Source organism: Branchiostoma floridae, chromosome 7 (assembly GCF_000003815.2).
Source record: "Branchiostoma floridae strain S238N-H82 chromosome 7, Bfl_VNyyK, whole genome shotgun sequence".
Lineage (NCBI taxonomy): Eukaryota > Metazoa > Chordata > Leptocardii > Amphioxiformes > Branchiostomatidae > Branchiostoma > Branchiostoma floridae.
Genome location: NC_049985.1, coordinates 22,735,620 through 22,753,505, shown reverse-complemented (window position 1 = coordinate 22,753,505; position 17,886 = coordinate 22,735,620). Strand labels below are relative to the sequence as shown.

General features: G+C 37.7%; 1 protein-coding gene across 1 annotated transcript in view; it reads right to left on the bottom strand.

Annotated features, from left to right (window-relative positions):
* Nucleotides 1-211: 211 nt before the first annotated feature.
* LOC118419656 (gamma-aminobutyric acid receptor subunit alpha-6-like) overlaps nucleotides 212-17,886 on the bottom strand; it is a 47,828-nt gene continuing 30,153 nt past the window's right edge. Inside the window, exons 7-10 of the mRNA XM_035826155.1 lie at nucleotides 14,519-14,662; nucleotides 4,813-4,965; nucleotides 1,028-1,251; nucleotides 212-522 (exon numbers count right to left, since the gene is read on the bottom strand). Of these exons, the coding sequence (XP_035682048.1) occupies nucleotides 286-522; nucleotides 1,028-1,251; nucleotides 4,813-4,965; nucleotides 14,519-14,662 (758 nt within the window). The 3' untranslated portion in view covers nucleotides 212-285. The remainder of the gene's footprint in view (nucleotides 523-1,027; nucleotides 1,252-4,812; nucleotides 4,966-14,518; nucleotides 14,663-17,886) is intronic.

The following is a 17,886-nucleotide window of genomic DNA, read 5'->3' as shown; positions in this document are numbered from 1 at the left end:
TTTATATCCGTAAAAAAAATAACGCGCTTACCAATAAGCTTTCGATCAGTCCTCTGATCCTTCTCAAGTTGAAATGACCCAAAACCTAAGTCACCAACCTTCCCTCAACCGAGACGGGGGCTGATACCAATTGCCAAGCACCTTTGACCCTTTGCTGATGACTTAGGCTTTGGGTCATTTCAACTTGAGAATGATCAGAGAATTGATCGGAGGCTTGTCGGTCTGTGCTTTGTTTTGTGTACGGACATAAAGTCTTAAAATTGTAACATAATGTACCGTAATTTGTTACTCAATGTAATAGGCAAGCCAGTAGACAACATTGAAGATGCCGAATGTAAAAGGAAACATGGCCCGTGAGAGTCTATCGATGTTGCTCACATTGTCCTCGGACTCAGCTCGGTACAGGATGTTGTTTCGCATGCACTTCACCACCTGAGGCCACCAGCGGCCCCGAAATACACTGCAACATCCGGTCTTCTCCTTTACCTCGGCCCCTCCCTTTCCGTTTCCGGCGGACGTGCCCTGGCGAGTACAAAAAGGAGTCAAAAGACCGGCAAGTAAACAAAGAAAACAAAAATACAAACAAAACGTCACATGGGTTGACTTCCCACTTGCGAACAAAATACATTTTGCTAATCTTAATTTGTCACACAAAAGTTATATGCCTTCAGATTGTTAGTAAAATCACGCTCGCGGTTTGCAGTGCGCATTTGCAGCAACGGAAATTGTGGATACTTTGTCAAAGGTAAAATCTATGAGACATAAGCACAAAAATTTAAAACGTTGTGCAAAACGACGACTACGTAGTACTGTTTGCAAGTTTGGAATTCTTATATTTGACATTAAAACCACAATTCCTGTCACTGCGCATGCGTAGTCGGAACCATGAACGTGCTTAATCGTGGAAATGTTGATTTTAGGTTGCAGTATTTTCACAAAATTATCATTGATTCTTGTTCCAACGTTCGGCAACGTCAAAATTTTACTCAAAACAACATCACAATCAAGTAAAAGAGTGTGTGCATACTTCATTGTCATAATCCTCGTTTTCGTCCTGAACGTTCCGTATTGGGGGAGACGAGGGCTTCCTCATGGAGAAGTAGTTGACGCATGCGTACTCCACCAGAGAGGCGAAGACGAAGGCGAAACACACGGCGATGAACCAATCCATGGCGTTAGCGTAGGACACCTTGGGCAGAGAGTGCCGCGCACTGGTGCTGAGCGTCGTCATCGTCAGTACAGTCGTAATACCTGCAGTTGTCGTAAAAGCAGTATTATAATTGTGTATCTATTTATCTTTGTTTGAAATGTGCAAGATTACACTTCTTTAAGAAACTGGATAGTTTTTCTACAATCAATTCGTTTCTGAGTATTTGTTATCTTAATACCCTGGTGTCAAAACTTCATCGACTTGGCTGAAATGGTTTAGAAACACCAAATTGTTTATCCCTCTCTACCCTTAAACATTTTCATTGCGACCACGTAGTAAAAGCAATAATTAGTGGTTAAAAGAGATGGGAAAACTAAGCTAAGCTGTGGCAAATGGCAAGCATGTAGTAAAATAAGTTGCAAACCATGATAGAGTACAGTTGGGCCGGAAATTAGTGTATTGATTATAGCAGAGGTCTTGACTTAAGGTCTCTGACCTTTTGAGTAAAAGACGTTTAATGGCCTGAGTAATTATCCCTGTTCCGATAAGGTCAGGAAGATTGCTGTATCTGATACCTGGTGAGGAAGAGCTCTACCATACACCTTACTTTCGCGGCGGCCATGATAGATCTAAAGCGAGTTCAATGAGGCAAACAAAAGACGGTCCATCATTATTAGCAGGTCAACCAATGATAAAAGCATGAAATTCAAAGGAAATCGACCAATAGAAGAATGGCTGAATGTCTGTCAAATATTTTCAATTCTGTGTTTTTTATTTTGCATCTCTTCAGGGACTATGGGATCAGTCTACGCTACTCTAAATTGGTACATATTTCAGTGCATAACATAAGTTATAATATTTATCATTTGATCTTATATTGTGAAAAAATGTATAGTTTGGTAGAAAACTAAATGAGAGCTGATTTAAGAAATAAGTTCTGCCTGTTTGCCTCATTGACCTCGTCTTCGATCTATCATGTCCGCCGCGTAAGAAATGTGCATTGCAAGTGATTTTGTCTTTGAAACTGGGCGGAGTCGTATCTCGGACAAAATTCCATCACAAAAATAGCTTGATGTGAAGTTTTAATTCAGAAAATTAATTGATGTCCGAATTTCAATCATTTCCTCATTAAACTTCTTAAAGGACATGATGAACAATAACAAGGAGTAAATTGCGAAGGGGCCTTTTTCGGGGGCTAACCGTGTTCTGATCAACTGCAGCTTTGGAGCAAGTGTAAAGTAATTAATTCAGCTTCCTAAAATTTTGTTCTTGAATACTTTGATTTGGGTAGTCCCTATAAAGTTCTAGTATTTGTACTTTTGTTTCATGGATTGATTTCTTATCGTCCAGTTAACTTTCTTGTCATAATATATTTCTTGTGGTGCATCTGATAGTAGGAAGACAGATCACCAACACAACTGATAACAATCAAAATGCATAGAGTAGTAATATCATGTGCATTAGAAGAACCACTGTTTGATAGAGTCCCTGGTGAAATTTTGATATGATATCACATTAGTTGAAAAACGAGGCCTCAGTACAAATGCTATATTTCAAAGAATCCGGTAGGAGCTCTAACTTCGTGCTGGGTATCGCTAAATTTAATCTAGGTAATGGTGCAGAACAAAGCGTCCACTCAACTATAGACACAAGATGTAGCTTTCAAAGAAAGCCTATCTTCAATCGGAATAATAAACTGTCGAGACATAAAATAATGTTATCAGTCGTTTCTACAATTAGTTCTGGGAAAAGGCCTGGAAAAGATTACCAAGCGAACAGTCGAATGAAACATTAAAATCCGCTCACTCCATCAAGTGGTTCCCTTTCACTTATTTTTCAAGGCGAAAGTGAAAAGATAAGATAATGATCTCCATTGCATACTTATGCCCAGCATAGGCTAAATGCATTAAGTTTGATAAGTAAAGTAATTGTATCTACTAGGATGGGAGTATAACGTTAAAAGAAGTAAAATAAACATAAAGTTGTTAAAGATAAAATTCGGGAGGAGTGCGGATAAAAGTTTGTTTCTTTTGGTTTTGAATATTTGGATGTTATTTTTCTGTTTGATGTCTATGTAGTAAGCTTCTTGCTCGTTAGCATGATTCCACTTTTTATCTTAATTATTCAATTCTCTGTAAAATGTTGAGGAAAGTTAAATAAAAACGTTGATCAATACAACTTTGAGGTATTTATAGGTTGATATTTCGAATAATAATTAGTTTATCTTAGTTTTGTATACCTCGATCTTTTTTGGTTTAATATGTTTTTTTCTGTACTCCTTCGCTCGTTTTCATGATTCACATTTTAGCTTATTCAATGGTTCAATTCCGAGTAGAACATTGATGAAAATATTAAGAAAACGTTTACGTTTTTTTTTGGTAGTGGGGGATTTGGGGTTATAGTTTGTTCATTTTGTAAAATTGATGTTTTCCGTCCAGCATTATTATCAAAATCAAAACAAAGCTCTTTCTAGGACGACCCTACAGTTACAAAATCAAGTTATCAAGCAGACTTATTTACTCGTCAACTTTGTTTGAAAGGTGTCCTGTAAGCAGCTCAAATCAATTTCTGACAACACCTTCATTTAGTACGTCTGACATGTCAGATTAACCTCTGGCTATGACATCAATTTGCAAAATAGGTCATCTTTCAAACAGCTTTCCAAAAGTTTCAACAACAAAAGATAAGCACAGTAAGCTTGCTTCCCGAACGTTGTTGTAGTCCAACTATCAGTAGTGTGTCAATAGTTAGTAATGATTTATTGAATATCCCATAGAAAATGTAGCGCCTTAACCCCCAAAAGAGATATTCCTATAGTTGACTTCCAGTTTTTGATAAATGTCTTGCAGTTGAAAACCATGTACGGATTCAGAGTGACTGATACAACAGTCGGTCTACGCTCTTAAAACCTTTTAGTCGGTCTTTGCTCGCCCACCTTTGCTCAACCGCTCCCCATATAGGGAATTGATGTTTCGCTTTGTCTCTACCTTCGCTTGCGGTGAAAAAGCTATGTCTTGACCCGATAAGATCAGGTAATGGGTCTGGTCGTTTCTGTTGCCTTTGATTCTTGCCGTATATGGCATTAAGGGCATTTATGTAGGAACACCAATAATCGTTGTGAAGTCTCCACCAGGAGGTCCCACAAGAAAACTACTTAGCGAGTGATTTACGCCCACGTAACATACATTCTCATAATTCCACCAGGTGCCATTATACCGCCAACTAAAAAAAACTTTGTTATAGAGGGCTTCTTAAGATTGTTTTCAACACATAAAATAATATCTGAATTGTATTATGTTGAAAGTTTAAGACCATATGTCCGTACAAAAAATAAAGCACTTACCAACAAGCTTTTGATCAGTCCTCTGTTCCTTCTCAAGTTGAAATGACCCAGAGCCTAAGTCACACATCCGGAGCGGAAGTGTGACGTCAGCAAAGGGTCAAAAGTGCTTGACCTTGGTCTTAAAATTGTATCATTATGTTGACCACCGTCACAGATGAACTTACATTCAAGTATATGAATTGTATTACATTTAAGATTTTTAACATTCTGTGTTCAAGGCAATCTGTATACTAACGTGGCGGTATAATGACACACGGTTGAATTATGATAGGCGATGTTACAGAGAGTGAACGCTGAAGATTAGTGTTGATGTTTTTACCTAGGGCTACTCGGGCAGGAGTGGACTCCTTGTTGATCCAGAAGGAGACCCAAGAAAGTACCACGATCAGGATGCAGGGCAGGTAGGTCTGGATGAGGAAATATCCCATGTTCCTCTTCAGATAGAAGTCTACGGTCATGATGATGTAGTGCCCTGTGTAAAATATTCGAATAAAGTACTTACATCGCCAATTATACTAAAGTAAACAGTTCCTGAGTACAAAAAACGATTATGAGTATTATACAACGATCATAGACGTTTGCACAAAATATCTTAAACTTGAAACTTACAAATCATTCTCTCAGTTCTTGAATCATGTCGCAAGGTACTTATTAAGTTAATTTCCACTCGTGACGTCATAGTAGACATGGCACCACAAATTGCAAAAAAAATGTTCATTTGAGAAGTGAACAGTGCATAATCATAATTATGTTCAAACATAATGTTTGCTTCTTTTGATTTTCAAAGAAAACATTCTCACGAGTCCCGGTACCAGGTTTCCAGGCAAAATAGAATGACATTGTTAATATATCTGACAATATTCATATTTTTCATATTCACAGAAAATCCAAACATGGGTCCAAGCATTTTATTTAAAAATACAAAAAGCAAAATCAATTAATATTCGTCTGAAACTTCGTGTTGTTAAACGGCATTATGTATAAAGACTTACTTTTACATTACCCAACACTTAGTCAGAGACGGGGGATGACACAGGTTATCTGGCACTTATTACCCGTTGACGTATTTACATATTTCTATCGTCACGTCCTGGAAGTAACAGTCACCGTCGCTTTCATTTACAAACCTGTCTTTGATTTGTCAAAGTTAGTTTAGTTGTTTAGTGTGCATTTATTTCCATTGGAATATCACAATTAATGTATGGTTCTAATATTCCACGGGTCACATAAAGTACTGCATAATCTTGCTATGTTTGCCTTTACATATAAGGCTCTAAGATAGGGTCACTAGAAGCTCGTTTGTCAAGAATGGCTTTTATTAATGGGTTTGGTCACAAGGGATAGCTTTCGAGTCACCAGGTCCTTTACTTGATTTACATTAGTACCAGTTTCGTCGTCCCTATACAAAGTCTCTCCTTCGAATTTTCCCTGCTTGTCAGATGAAGCGGATACCTCTCAAAAACTAATCGTTCGATTTGACATCTAATGAAAAGAAGGTTTCTTGACGAATGTGTTTCTCATTGAAAACGGATCGAGTTCAGCTTCAAGCTTCTATTTTGTCGTACAAGGTCGACGATGATAAAAAGTTTGCTCAATACCGGGTCTCCAAGATGATTGCTTATACCGATAGACGTTGGCATGTGGATTGATTGTGTTTGATACCGAATAGCTGTCAATCTATAAACTTGTTTAATTTCACAGCATGTGGATTGATATGGAAAACTTTTGGAGGAAGGCAGTGGCCTAACACATCAATCTCAGCTTGTCGTAGGCGTGTGTGTAATGTATTTTTGATGTGACACGGCGGCTGGGGCGTTACAATTGAACACAAAAGCGCAAAACGGGTTTAAGTCTGGCTCATCGGGTACGGTTTGTTTTTCTCTGACCCGTGACAAGTATTGCCTTTCGGGAGCACCTGCGCTCCAGCGACCTTTTGTCTAGCGTTTTCAGGGTAGAACCGGTTGTGTGTTTCACGATTCTTCAAGCGGAGTGCCACTATGACCTATCTTATTACATAATGTAGAAGTAGGTTACGCTATGCTGATTCGATTATATGGATGGTATCCTAGCGCCCATTAATTTTCCTCCTTATTTTGAAATTTTATCCTGTCCGGTGCTATTTAGTGCACGCTCCGAAATGCTGGCAGTGTAAGGAGTAAATAAAATTCAAGAAAAACTTCATTTAAAAAATCATTACAAGATATGATAAAATTTACCCAAAGATCTTTTTAAATCACTGATATGTATATTTCTTAAAAGTAGCAATTATAAAAGTCGAATTAGAAGCCAGGGACAGCACTTTTTAGCTTTTTTTTCTAAATCTGTGGTTAGTATGATGTCATGATGACGTCATCAAGTACTACTTGATAACGTCATCATGACATCATAAGTTCATAATGCAATTAGATAAACCATGTACATATAAGTTATACCAGTCCGTACTTAACAACTGTCCTAAGAAGCGAAAAGAAGTCGAACTAATATACATATTAGTATTAAAATTAGCTCTTTTGATTATTAAGACACCAATGATAATTCTGCTTTCAATCTATGACTATAACATTAACTTATAGGTGTGTAAGGCGTTTCATTCACTAGTGAATTTGAGTTTATAAGTAGATTATTACATATATGCATTTTATGTTATCTAATAAGTATGCATTACAAAGTCGTCATTAGCAAAAATCCAAATTCCAGACTGTGATCAATACTTGTTTCATTATATTCAAAAAGCAAGTTTTTTTCTGCGTTCCCCTTTCTTCTCCAAAGAAATAGATTAAATGACCCAGATCAGGCTACTGTCACCATACTAACTACTAAAGTAGCAGCCATCCTGTGGTGTTCGAATACACCATGTAGCAAGTGGTAGAGCAGAGCTATAGAGGCTGGTCACTATATACTAAAATGAGTTTGAAGGTTGTGTATTCTTGGACTGGATTTTGTGAGTGTGGGTATTACGTGTACTTATTTTCCTCCAAATGGCACATTTTGATCTAAAATTAAATTTACTTATATCACACATAGATTGACAATCTGTCTCTAAACGTTATTTTGAGCAATATAGCAACCATTGACGGAAACCTTGATCACATCGCAACTGTTTTTCCGTTTCTTCTGTTGACAACGATTGTCCACCAGGCTTACGGAAATGTGATATTACGGCTTCACATTTGCTCGGAACTACCTTTCAGAGCAAGTTTTATGGAGCAAATATGCCATTTTGCGATGAAAAAAAATGTACATGTACATCGTCCTATCTGTCGCGTGTGTACCAGTGCGATTCTTTGTACAGGGTGAAGGACATGCGTCGTCATTAAAGTAAAACTTACAAATGATCAAATATTGACGGAAACGCTCGAAGGTAGATGACTGACGTTCATCAAAATGAGTTAAGAGAATTAGTGGATCATTCCCTTCACAGATCAACGCTGCACCACTAGTGTGGAAGACGTCAGACTTCCTCGGTAAAAATAAACTCCAGGGATCACGAGTCGAGCGGTGTCTATGTATGATTGATACGGTTTTAAAACCACGTACCGTATTCCTCATAAAAGTAGGTCTCATGAGAAAGGTGCCATTACCAAGATAGTAGTTTTGGAATCCCCCTTGGAGAGACGAATGGTCACTGCGTGGCCTAACACATGCCGCTTCGGACCGTTAACGACCGGGAAAATCATGGAGGAGAGTTTAGATAATCGGTCACAACTGAGACCGTGCCATTCGGCGATTTTTTTTGGACGGTGTTGGACTTCTTTTTCTTTTTAACGTGTCAAGAGAAGAAATACCACAAGTATGTCACAAATATACCACAGATATGTCACTTGAAGAATCATTGAAGCTATACCAATTGCTAGTGAAACTACGAGACTGTATCATTTGGTGAGTTCTTTGGAACGGCATTGTACTTTTTTAACGTGTCACGAGAAGAAATGCCACAAATATGTCACTTAAAGAATCATTGAATTTATGCCCACTGCTAGTGAAAATATGACAATGTATCATTTGGTGGTGAGTTCTTTCGAACGGCACTGGACTTTTTTTTTTCTTTTTAACGTGTCAAGAGAAGAAATGCCACAAATATGTCAAAAATATGCCACAAATATGCCACAAATATGTCACTTGAAGTCAGAAAGGAAATCATCGAATCTATACCGATTGCCAGTCCGGTAAAAATATGATTCTGTGCCATTTGGTGAGTTCTTTGGAACGGTATTGGGCTTCTTTTTTTCTTTTTAACGTGTAGAGAAGCAATGCCACGAATATGTCACTTGAAATCAGAAAGGAAATATCGAACTCACGAATCTATACCCTTTGCTATTGAAAATATGAGACTGTGCCATTTGGTGAGTTCTTTGGAACGGTATTGGACTTTTTTAATGTGTCGAGGGACGAAATGCCAGCAAATATGTCATTTAAAGCCAGAAAGGAAGTCACCGGCCTTTTGCGAAGCTCTACCATTTGTGCATAAAAACAGCAACAAAACTCTTCAACATATATCCGGTAATACGATCCAGGAAGCACCAACAAAGGTATTGTAAAATTGCAACCATTTCAAACGAGTAAAAACACACTTTATGGGCCATTCTACTAGACTTCCCACTGTTTTTAGTCACTAGCTCCATCAATGTGCTTCTCAGACCAGGAATCTTTACTATTAGTCCTTAAACTATGCCTTTTTTTTAAATATGTCTAACGGTCCAATTGGAAAGTAGGGGGGGGGGGGCAAACTTTTGTCACTTATTCCTAAGGACAAGAGCTATCTGATACTAAAAATTCGTGACCATAGCTTGTTCAGGGCACATGATTGCAATACCGGAAGTTGCACTGCAGTACCAAGGGAAGCCGCTAGGGAGCCGGAAATCTAAAAATTTCCAGCCTTCATCACACCCCATCAAATTTGGAAGTTGCGCTGCAGTACAAAGGGAAGCCGCTAGGGGGCCCAAAATCTAATCATTTCAAGCTTTCATCACACCCCACAGACACACCAAGTATGAAATCAATCCACCCAGCCGTCGTGTTACCTTGTTCACATACAGACAGACAGAGACACAAACGCTAGTGAAAATATAACCTCCATGACATTTTATGGACTCGAGGTAAAAAAAAAAGACTACTTTTACTTTTTGGCGCCACACGGTGTATCCATACCGGCTGAGATTACTGTACGTCCCGTGAAGACATTTACAGACTGATGCCGTTATCTCGTCAGTGGGGGAGGAAGTACTGCATCAATATCAGTACGATAATGTGAAGATACATCAGTTTTGTAGTCGGTTCTCCATTTTTTTTTACTTCACTGGTACGTTGAAACTCTTCACTTTATCTTATCTTTATATGAGGCTATTTTGTACATCCGTAACTGAAATAGCTGGCACTTTTCCATTAAATTGCACGATTATCTTTTATCCACAGAAGATTTTATTCCAGGATGTTGCATACTCCACTACAACACGTATTGATAGATGTGATAATAGCCTACAGAATTTTTATCAAAAATGCTGATCAAGCGATTGCTTTTTTCATATCGGGAACTGAATTATACTAGTTATTATACTAGTGAATACTATCAATGGTCATCATTCGCAACTAAGATTGATTTATAATCAGCAGCAGGAGTTGTGGTGACTGTCTGTCATCTTCCTAGGGGTGGACGGGAACTGCAGCTAAGGTGGCGCTTCTAACAATGCAGTCACAAACGTAAACGATTATCATGTATGCTGTTCCAAACGCTATTTACTAGACACCGCGTTTAGATAATGACGCATTTTTATCCAGACGAACCATATGTTCCAACCCGATGAAATTATAGGTGAATGATGTCATGTTACAAAAACAAATATCTGTAGTGTTTGAAGTTCATGATTATAGTTTACATCTATTCAGTATTCCCTTTTTCGTCGTTATCATATCAATTGAAGACAACATCAAAATATGGAAACTGATGAGAAAGTTCTCAAGATAACAATTGCTCAAGCAATCTAATCTAAACTCAGTTTTGTAATGGTTTGAGATCTCAGTTATATACTTTTTGAATATAAGTTCATCAGAATTGTTATAGTCATGGTTATGTTGGGATAATTTGTGTTATTCTTGTTGTCATTTTGTGGGATGGTTCCCTAACTTTTCTTGTCATTGTTTATTTGAAAAACTCAAATAAAAAAATAGTTGCTCAAGCAATTGGAATGATTTTGAAACTGTCTGACGTTTCAGATATCATTCCACTACCTTTCTACAATGATACTATCAAGATCTATTGATCAGTAGGTTCGATGGCCAGAAACGTTGAATTGATATTGATACGATGTGAAGACAAATTGTAGATGAGGACATGTGGTATCAAGGCATGCCTCCAGGTAACCATTAAGTAGAGTTCTTGTCTTTATTACTGCTGGCATTATCGTGCGCCAGGCCCTCCCGTGGCGAGAGAGAGACTGTAATATCTGCCAGGCTCCCTCCTGCATGGAGAGATAATAAAGCATTGTTATCTGCTCTGCCCAGGCAATCGCATGCACAAGCCCTGCGGGAGTCCGGGGGGCATCGGAGGCTACGATTTCTCCAGCAAGGGTTTTCTAACGATCCAGGTTGTACTAGCGGGATAAAAATGGGAGTAAAAAAAATGTTCGAGCTGTTCCTATAGCGATTTGTCTTTAGGAAACGATATTTCGTATGATTGACAAATCAGATACATGGATGTGACGCTATTTCACCTTTTTCCGCGGGGTAACTTTTATCCATTGTTTAAACAAACAGGGCATTAAATTGCAATATTTTCAAAATATTTGAGTTACTTTCAAACTATTAAACAGTCAGTCAATTTGATATCCCTAACTACCCTGTTTTTTAAAGAACAAGAACAACGAATATACGTTGCCTTGCGGATAAAGGCGAGCTAGCGTTGAGTAGCCCAGTTAATAGCAGCCTCACATTTGAGCTCCTGGTTCAAATTAGTGGAGTTGGTTCCAGTCCAAGGAAGAGTATCATGGTTAGGGCTGCCTTTGAGTTTCGGTAGGGACATAAAATTGGGGTTCCATGTTCAAGTATTACGTGCCTTGAGCATGTTACATCATACTCAGATGGGTATCTACTGGCTGTGCTAAAACATAAACTAAAATATACAACAAATGGGTACATTTTCTTTCCTTTTATCATGTAATAATAGATCACCTTTATCCGTGGGGTAGCGTATATCCGTTGTTTTTAAAAACAGGGTATTTGGGAACATGAGGTCGACGGACAGTGGAAGCAATATTTTTAGTATATAGATCTAGAAAAATATTAAATATGTTGCAGTCGACTTGAAACCCTAAATACTAAGTTATTTCAAATAAGGGATTTAGGTTACCCCGCTATCAAAGGTGAACTTGTGTTATGTGGAACGCTCGCAATGGGGTTATGAGGTAGTACCAGCACATCTCAGAACTTCGCTCTATATATTGCGTGTGTTCTAATATAACATTTATGAATGACTAACATCTTTATTTTTACCTTTGCAAAAACTACCAATGCATTTGGTGCCTTGTCAATAGATTCTAAGATGATCAACGTTTGTCAGTCATAATTTAAGGGATATTTTTTAATTACATAAAAAAGATATTATTCGGCCATGTGATATTGTCGTATATGTTCTAGCCATAATATTAATTCTATTCAAGTTCGAAGAATGTTGTGTACAAAATAAATCATTTTGCTTTGAATTCTATAAGCAGATAATGATCCATGTCTATCAAAGAGTTGAGCTTGTAGTGGCCATTGCTAGGTTTCATTCGTCAACGTATAGGGCGTTCCTAATCATGACAAACCTCGACACTAAAAGGTGTCCGTGGATAAAATATCATTCCTCCTATTTATCTACGTCGGAGGAATTATGAGCCCGGGATGCAACCATTACTGAGAATTAATGAAGAAAAGGTTGGGTCTGTCACGAGGGTGACCCAGCGGTGCAACTTAATAGTGACTTGTGGGCAGTCCGCGACCGAACAACCTCTGCGCGCCTCAGCTGTAGTCAACGGCCATGAAATTGGACTGTTTCTGGCTCCACCCCGCTTTGTCATTGGGCGGGGTTTTAGAGAAAAGGAAATCAAATTCTAGATGCCGAGGTGTGACCTCATCTTCTTGGCATTTTCTCTGTTGTCAGGTGAGCACTGCACAGACCAGTACTACAAGCACTTGCTTCATATGAGTAAAGAATTGATATGTGTCATTCACTATAAAGTAAGTAAAACTTACAACAACCTGTTTATTTTCACTAAAACACATTAAATTTTATATTTATTTGGTGACCCCCCCCCAGCTTTGTCCTACCACTTGCCACATGAAATTAACTATCACCACAAGGTATCTATTACTGGGTGGGGTTTTAGAGAAAAGGAAATCAAATTCTAGATGCCGAGTTATGACATAATCTCTTTGGCATTTTCTCTGTCAGTTGAGTAGCACATAGCATCACTACAAGCTCTGTCCTACCACTTGCTTGATATGAGTAAAGATTAGATACAACTAGATATGCGCCATTCACGATCAAGTGAGTAAAACTTACAACAACCTGTTTATTTTTACTAAACCACATTTGATTTTATATATCTATATGGTGACCAACCCCTCCAGCTTTGTCCTGCCACTTTTTACATAAACGAACACCACAATCGAACAAACGAACACCACAAAACGAACACCACTTTCTACATAAACGAACACCACATCATTAATGGGTGGGGTTTAAGAGAAAAGGAAATAAAATTCTACATGACAAGGTGTGACCTCATCTTCTTGGCATTTTGCCTGTCAATTGAGAAATTTTCCACGAGTCTGGTTGCTTCGACGGAGCGTATGATTCGGGTCATTGCGCATCAGTGGCCACATCACATCAACCATAACTACAAGGCAATTAACCCGGTTACTAATACGTGTTAGTTGGCTAATTTTGTTGACATTTGAATAATCTAAAAACACGTATCATATATTTTCTCTCTTGCTTCAGCGAAGCATATTCAGTGCATTTTGCATGTAAGTTGAGATCAGGCGTAATACAATAAGCATTTCCTCTGCCATTGAAAAATTTTCTTGCAATGTAACGCTTGTTCACCTTTATCTGTGGGGTAACTCAAATCTGTTGTTTTTTTAACTGGATATTTAGGGAAATAGGGCCGACAGACTGAGGTTTTAAACCGCAAAGAAAAAGAAACAGTATTACAGTTTGATAAAAGAACGAAGATAGGTTGACCCAATATTTCAAATTTTTGTATTCTGATATAACACCGGGTATAGGTTACCCTGCAGATAAAGATAAACTGGCGTTATCAATCTTTTTATTCAACTAAGCTTCCCATAAATTTTCATTTCATATCTATCGATTTATTCATCTTATTTATCTTCCAAATAGTATTACAGCAAAAAAGCGCAGTGTTGTGAATCGCCTGAAACATTCTTCTTGTCGGAAATATCTGTTTTTATTAATTAAAGTTTTGAAAAATGATGATGATGATGATAAATTTTTCGACTGACCTAAAAAGTTGAATTCGAATAAACGATTGATTATTATGGAAAAAAATAAAATACAACTAGAATTATTGATTTTACAACCGTAATGTTTACTTTGCATTGTCTGGTATAACAAATTACTTCTCTGTTTATTCCTGAACACATCCGTTCATCTGTAGACCATCAACTCAAGCTTGTCCTACCACTTGATTTATATGAGTAAAATGAGATATCGTGAACGTGGCATTCACGATAAAGTGGGTAAAACTGAAAACAACCTTCTTCTCTGTTCATGTTTACTAAAAAACATTGAATTTTAGATTTATATGGTGACCAACCCCTCCATCTTTGTCCTGCCACTTGCTACATAAAATAAACGAACACCCCAAGTTCAAATCTACTTCTGAAGCAGTTACCCTATTGACACCCGTCTTGCCAAGGTCATTGACCTTATATCTTTGAAGAAGGAGAGGAACAAAAAGAGCAGAAATACTGTAAACATAACTATGAACTTTCATTCGAATTCGTCATTATATGTTTTTACCTACCGGATTTGGATATTTTCAGCTCCTTGCCGGCTTCATGTCTTTGTAGTTCGTACTGGTTCAGACGCCTGTCTTCCTCACTGATAGTGACCGACTTCTTGTCCCCGTACTTCCAGTGGAACTCTATCTCCTCCTTAGGGTACCCATCTTCAAGAAGTACAAAGAAACAAAGTACTATGTAAACATTAAGATTGTTAATCTCCAAGCAGATTTTATGGTAGCATAACGTAGCATGTAGTATGTACCCATACGGTGTTTGGGTAGCCATATGGTGTTTGGCTACATGGCAAATATACACCTCTGACTACACTCTTTGGCCAGTTTAGTAATATCTTATGCAATCGTAGGATCTGCTTGGAGATGAAAGATTGTGCATCTGTATGGATATGGGTAAGCATCATGGCATCAATAATTATGTGAATAAGGTTCTTACTTGCATAAAATACAGCGAAATTGTAACGATCCCTTACTAATAAAAGATTGGAATTACACACATGTGACATGTTTAAGTTAGCTTAAAATGTCTGCAGCTATGCATTAATCATGTAAATGTACAAGTATTTGGCACTGGGTATGATGATATGTAAACATGGAATTCTGCGGAATGAAGAAATATATGCAACATATGTCATTTTTAGTATATCATCATCAATAAAAAGAACAAGTCTTGCTTTGCATAATCAATGAGATTATGAAATGAAAGCTATTCAAGTAGTTTTGCGCCCAACATATGTTAGCACACATTTTACAATGCTACTTTTTTGTTACTTTACTTCCAAATAAAGTTTCCTTCCCTATAAAGTTATATATCATTACAAAGCTTAAGTTTAGTTATTCTAAAAAATGTAGCACAGTGAAAACAGTATCACTACTTTCCAAAGGGTCTAAAACGCCCAGAATTGGGAAAATGTACAGTGAAAATTTGTCAGCATCACAAGTGTTAATATTTAATGAAGTTTTGAGGTCATCGAACTCTTCGACTTCAGGACACAAGTCTACAATACGTGACATTAAAAAGAAAGTGCAATGCTAAAATGTCTGCTATAGATAATCTATGTATGTCATCACAAGCCTAGTCATAGCATTGATTTTTTGACATCTGGTGGTCGTAACTCACATCGGTTCATCATTTTCATCGCCCACCGGGGATGTAAATGCGATACTTTGTCCTCAACAGTCGTCCGTCAATACAAAAGACGTCATCTTCAAAGGACACCACACTTTTATTGTCACGGTTGTAATGATCCGTTTCAGAAGTTGAAGCCAGTGGGGGACATTTTTGGGACAAAGACCCTAAGAAATGCCATTTTGTCACACAGCGTGAAGACATTTTGTAAATCTTTTTCTCCTTGGACCCTTGATAATTGTCTTATCTCTTGGCACCAAATAAAGTTTAAAGTCAAATTTGTTCCCATGTGTCCCCATACTCAGTCATACATCCTGTAAACGTTTTTTTTCTCCTTCACCTCTAAATGAGTTACTCTCTAGACACCGATTGTAACAGCTACAAGGTTATGACAAATGCACTGCATGTCAGTGAGAGCCTGGAAAGTTTGTATATGTTTTGTTATACAGAGCCAATGGGAGACATTTAAAGTTTAGCAGGTCTCCTTCACCCCTAAATATTCTTATCTCTCGGTACCGATTTTTTTTTAAAATCTATAGATAGATTTTCCCCATGTGTAACATAAAATGCTAAATTCCGTAAATATTTTTCTCCTTCACCCCTAAAAATGTTCTTATATCCCCCGGTACCAATAAAAAAACTATAGTTAGATTTTTCCTATGTGTCGCATAAGAAGCTAAATTCCGTAAATGATTTCTCCTTCACCCCCAAATGATTGACTCTATAGGCACCGATTGTAACAGCTACAATGTTATAACAAATACACTGTATGGCAGCAAGAGCCTGGAAAGTTCGCATGTGTTTTGTTATACAGAGCCAATGGGAGACAGTAAAAGTTTAGCATGTCTCCTTCACCCCTAGATAATGTTTTTATATCTCTCGGTACCAATTCTAAAAAAAATCTATCGTTAAATTTTTCCCATGTGTAACATGACATGCTAAATTCTGTAAATGTTTTTCTCCTTAACCCCTAAAAATGTTCTTATATCCCTCGGTACCAATAAAAAAAACTATAGTTAGATTTTCCTATGTGTCACATAAGAAGCTAAATTCTGCAAATATTTTCTCATTCACCCCTAAATGATTTACTCTCTAGGCACCAATTGTAACATCTACAAATGTTACAACAAATACACTGTATGACAGTAAGAGCCTGGAAAGTTTGTATATGTTTTGTTATACAGAGCCAGTAAAAGTTTAGCATGTCTCCTTCACCCCTGAAAGTGTCCTCATATCTCTCGGTACCAAATTGAATTTAAAAAAGAAAAATCTATAGTTAGATTTTCCCATGTGTGGCATGACATGTAAAAATTCTGTAAATGTTTTCTCCTTCACCCTTAAATAATGTTCTTATATCTCTCGGTACCAATTTTAAAAAATAAGCTGTAGTTATATTTTCCCCACGTGTGTCATAACATGCTAAATTCTGTTAATGTTTTCTCCTTCACCCCAAAATGATTTTATCCCTAGGCACCGATTGCAAAAGCTACAAAGGTTACAGCAAATCCACCAAATAGCAGTAAGAGCCTTGAAAGTTGTCACACGTTTTCTATACTGAGCGAATTAGAGACAGTAGAAGTTTTGCTGGTACACATGCGAATACACCAATGAGAAACTTTACAGTAGAAGTTTTGCTATGTACATATGTGAATCCACCAATGAGAAACTTTACAGTAAAGTTTTGCTGCGTACATATGCGAAACCACCAATGAGAAACTTTACAGTTACTGTAGAAGGTTTGCTTTGTACATATGCGAATCCACCAATGAGAAACTTTACCGTAGAAGTTTTGGTGTGTACATATGCGAATCCACCAATGAGAAACTTTACAGTAGGAGGTTATCTGTGTACATATGCGAATCCACCAATGAGAAACTTGACAGTAGAAGGTTTGCTGTGTACATATGTGAATCCACCAATGAGAAACTTTACAGTAAAAGCCTAGAATGTGTAAATGTGCGAATCCACCAATGGGAGACAGTAGAAGTTTTGCTGTGTACGTATGCGAATCCACCACCCACACAAACACTACGTGAATAATTTAGCGTCGTCCCTCTGTCCTTCCCAAAGTTACAGAACGTTGTAGTTGAAAGTTATTGACGAGTGGTTAGGGCCCACCCTACGTCTATTCAGCCTATTTCCCTGATGGCCACTATTAAATTCCTGTGTAATTGTTACCGCAACAACGCCGCGGCACGGAATTAGGTTTAATAGATGGATTCAGTTGATGAGTAGCCCCTCAGAA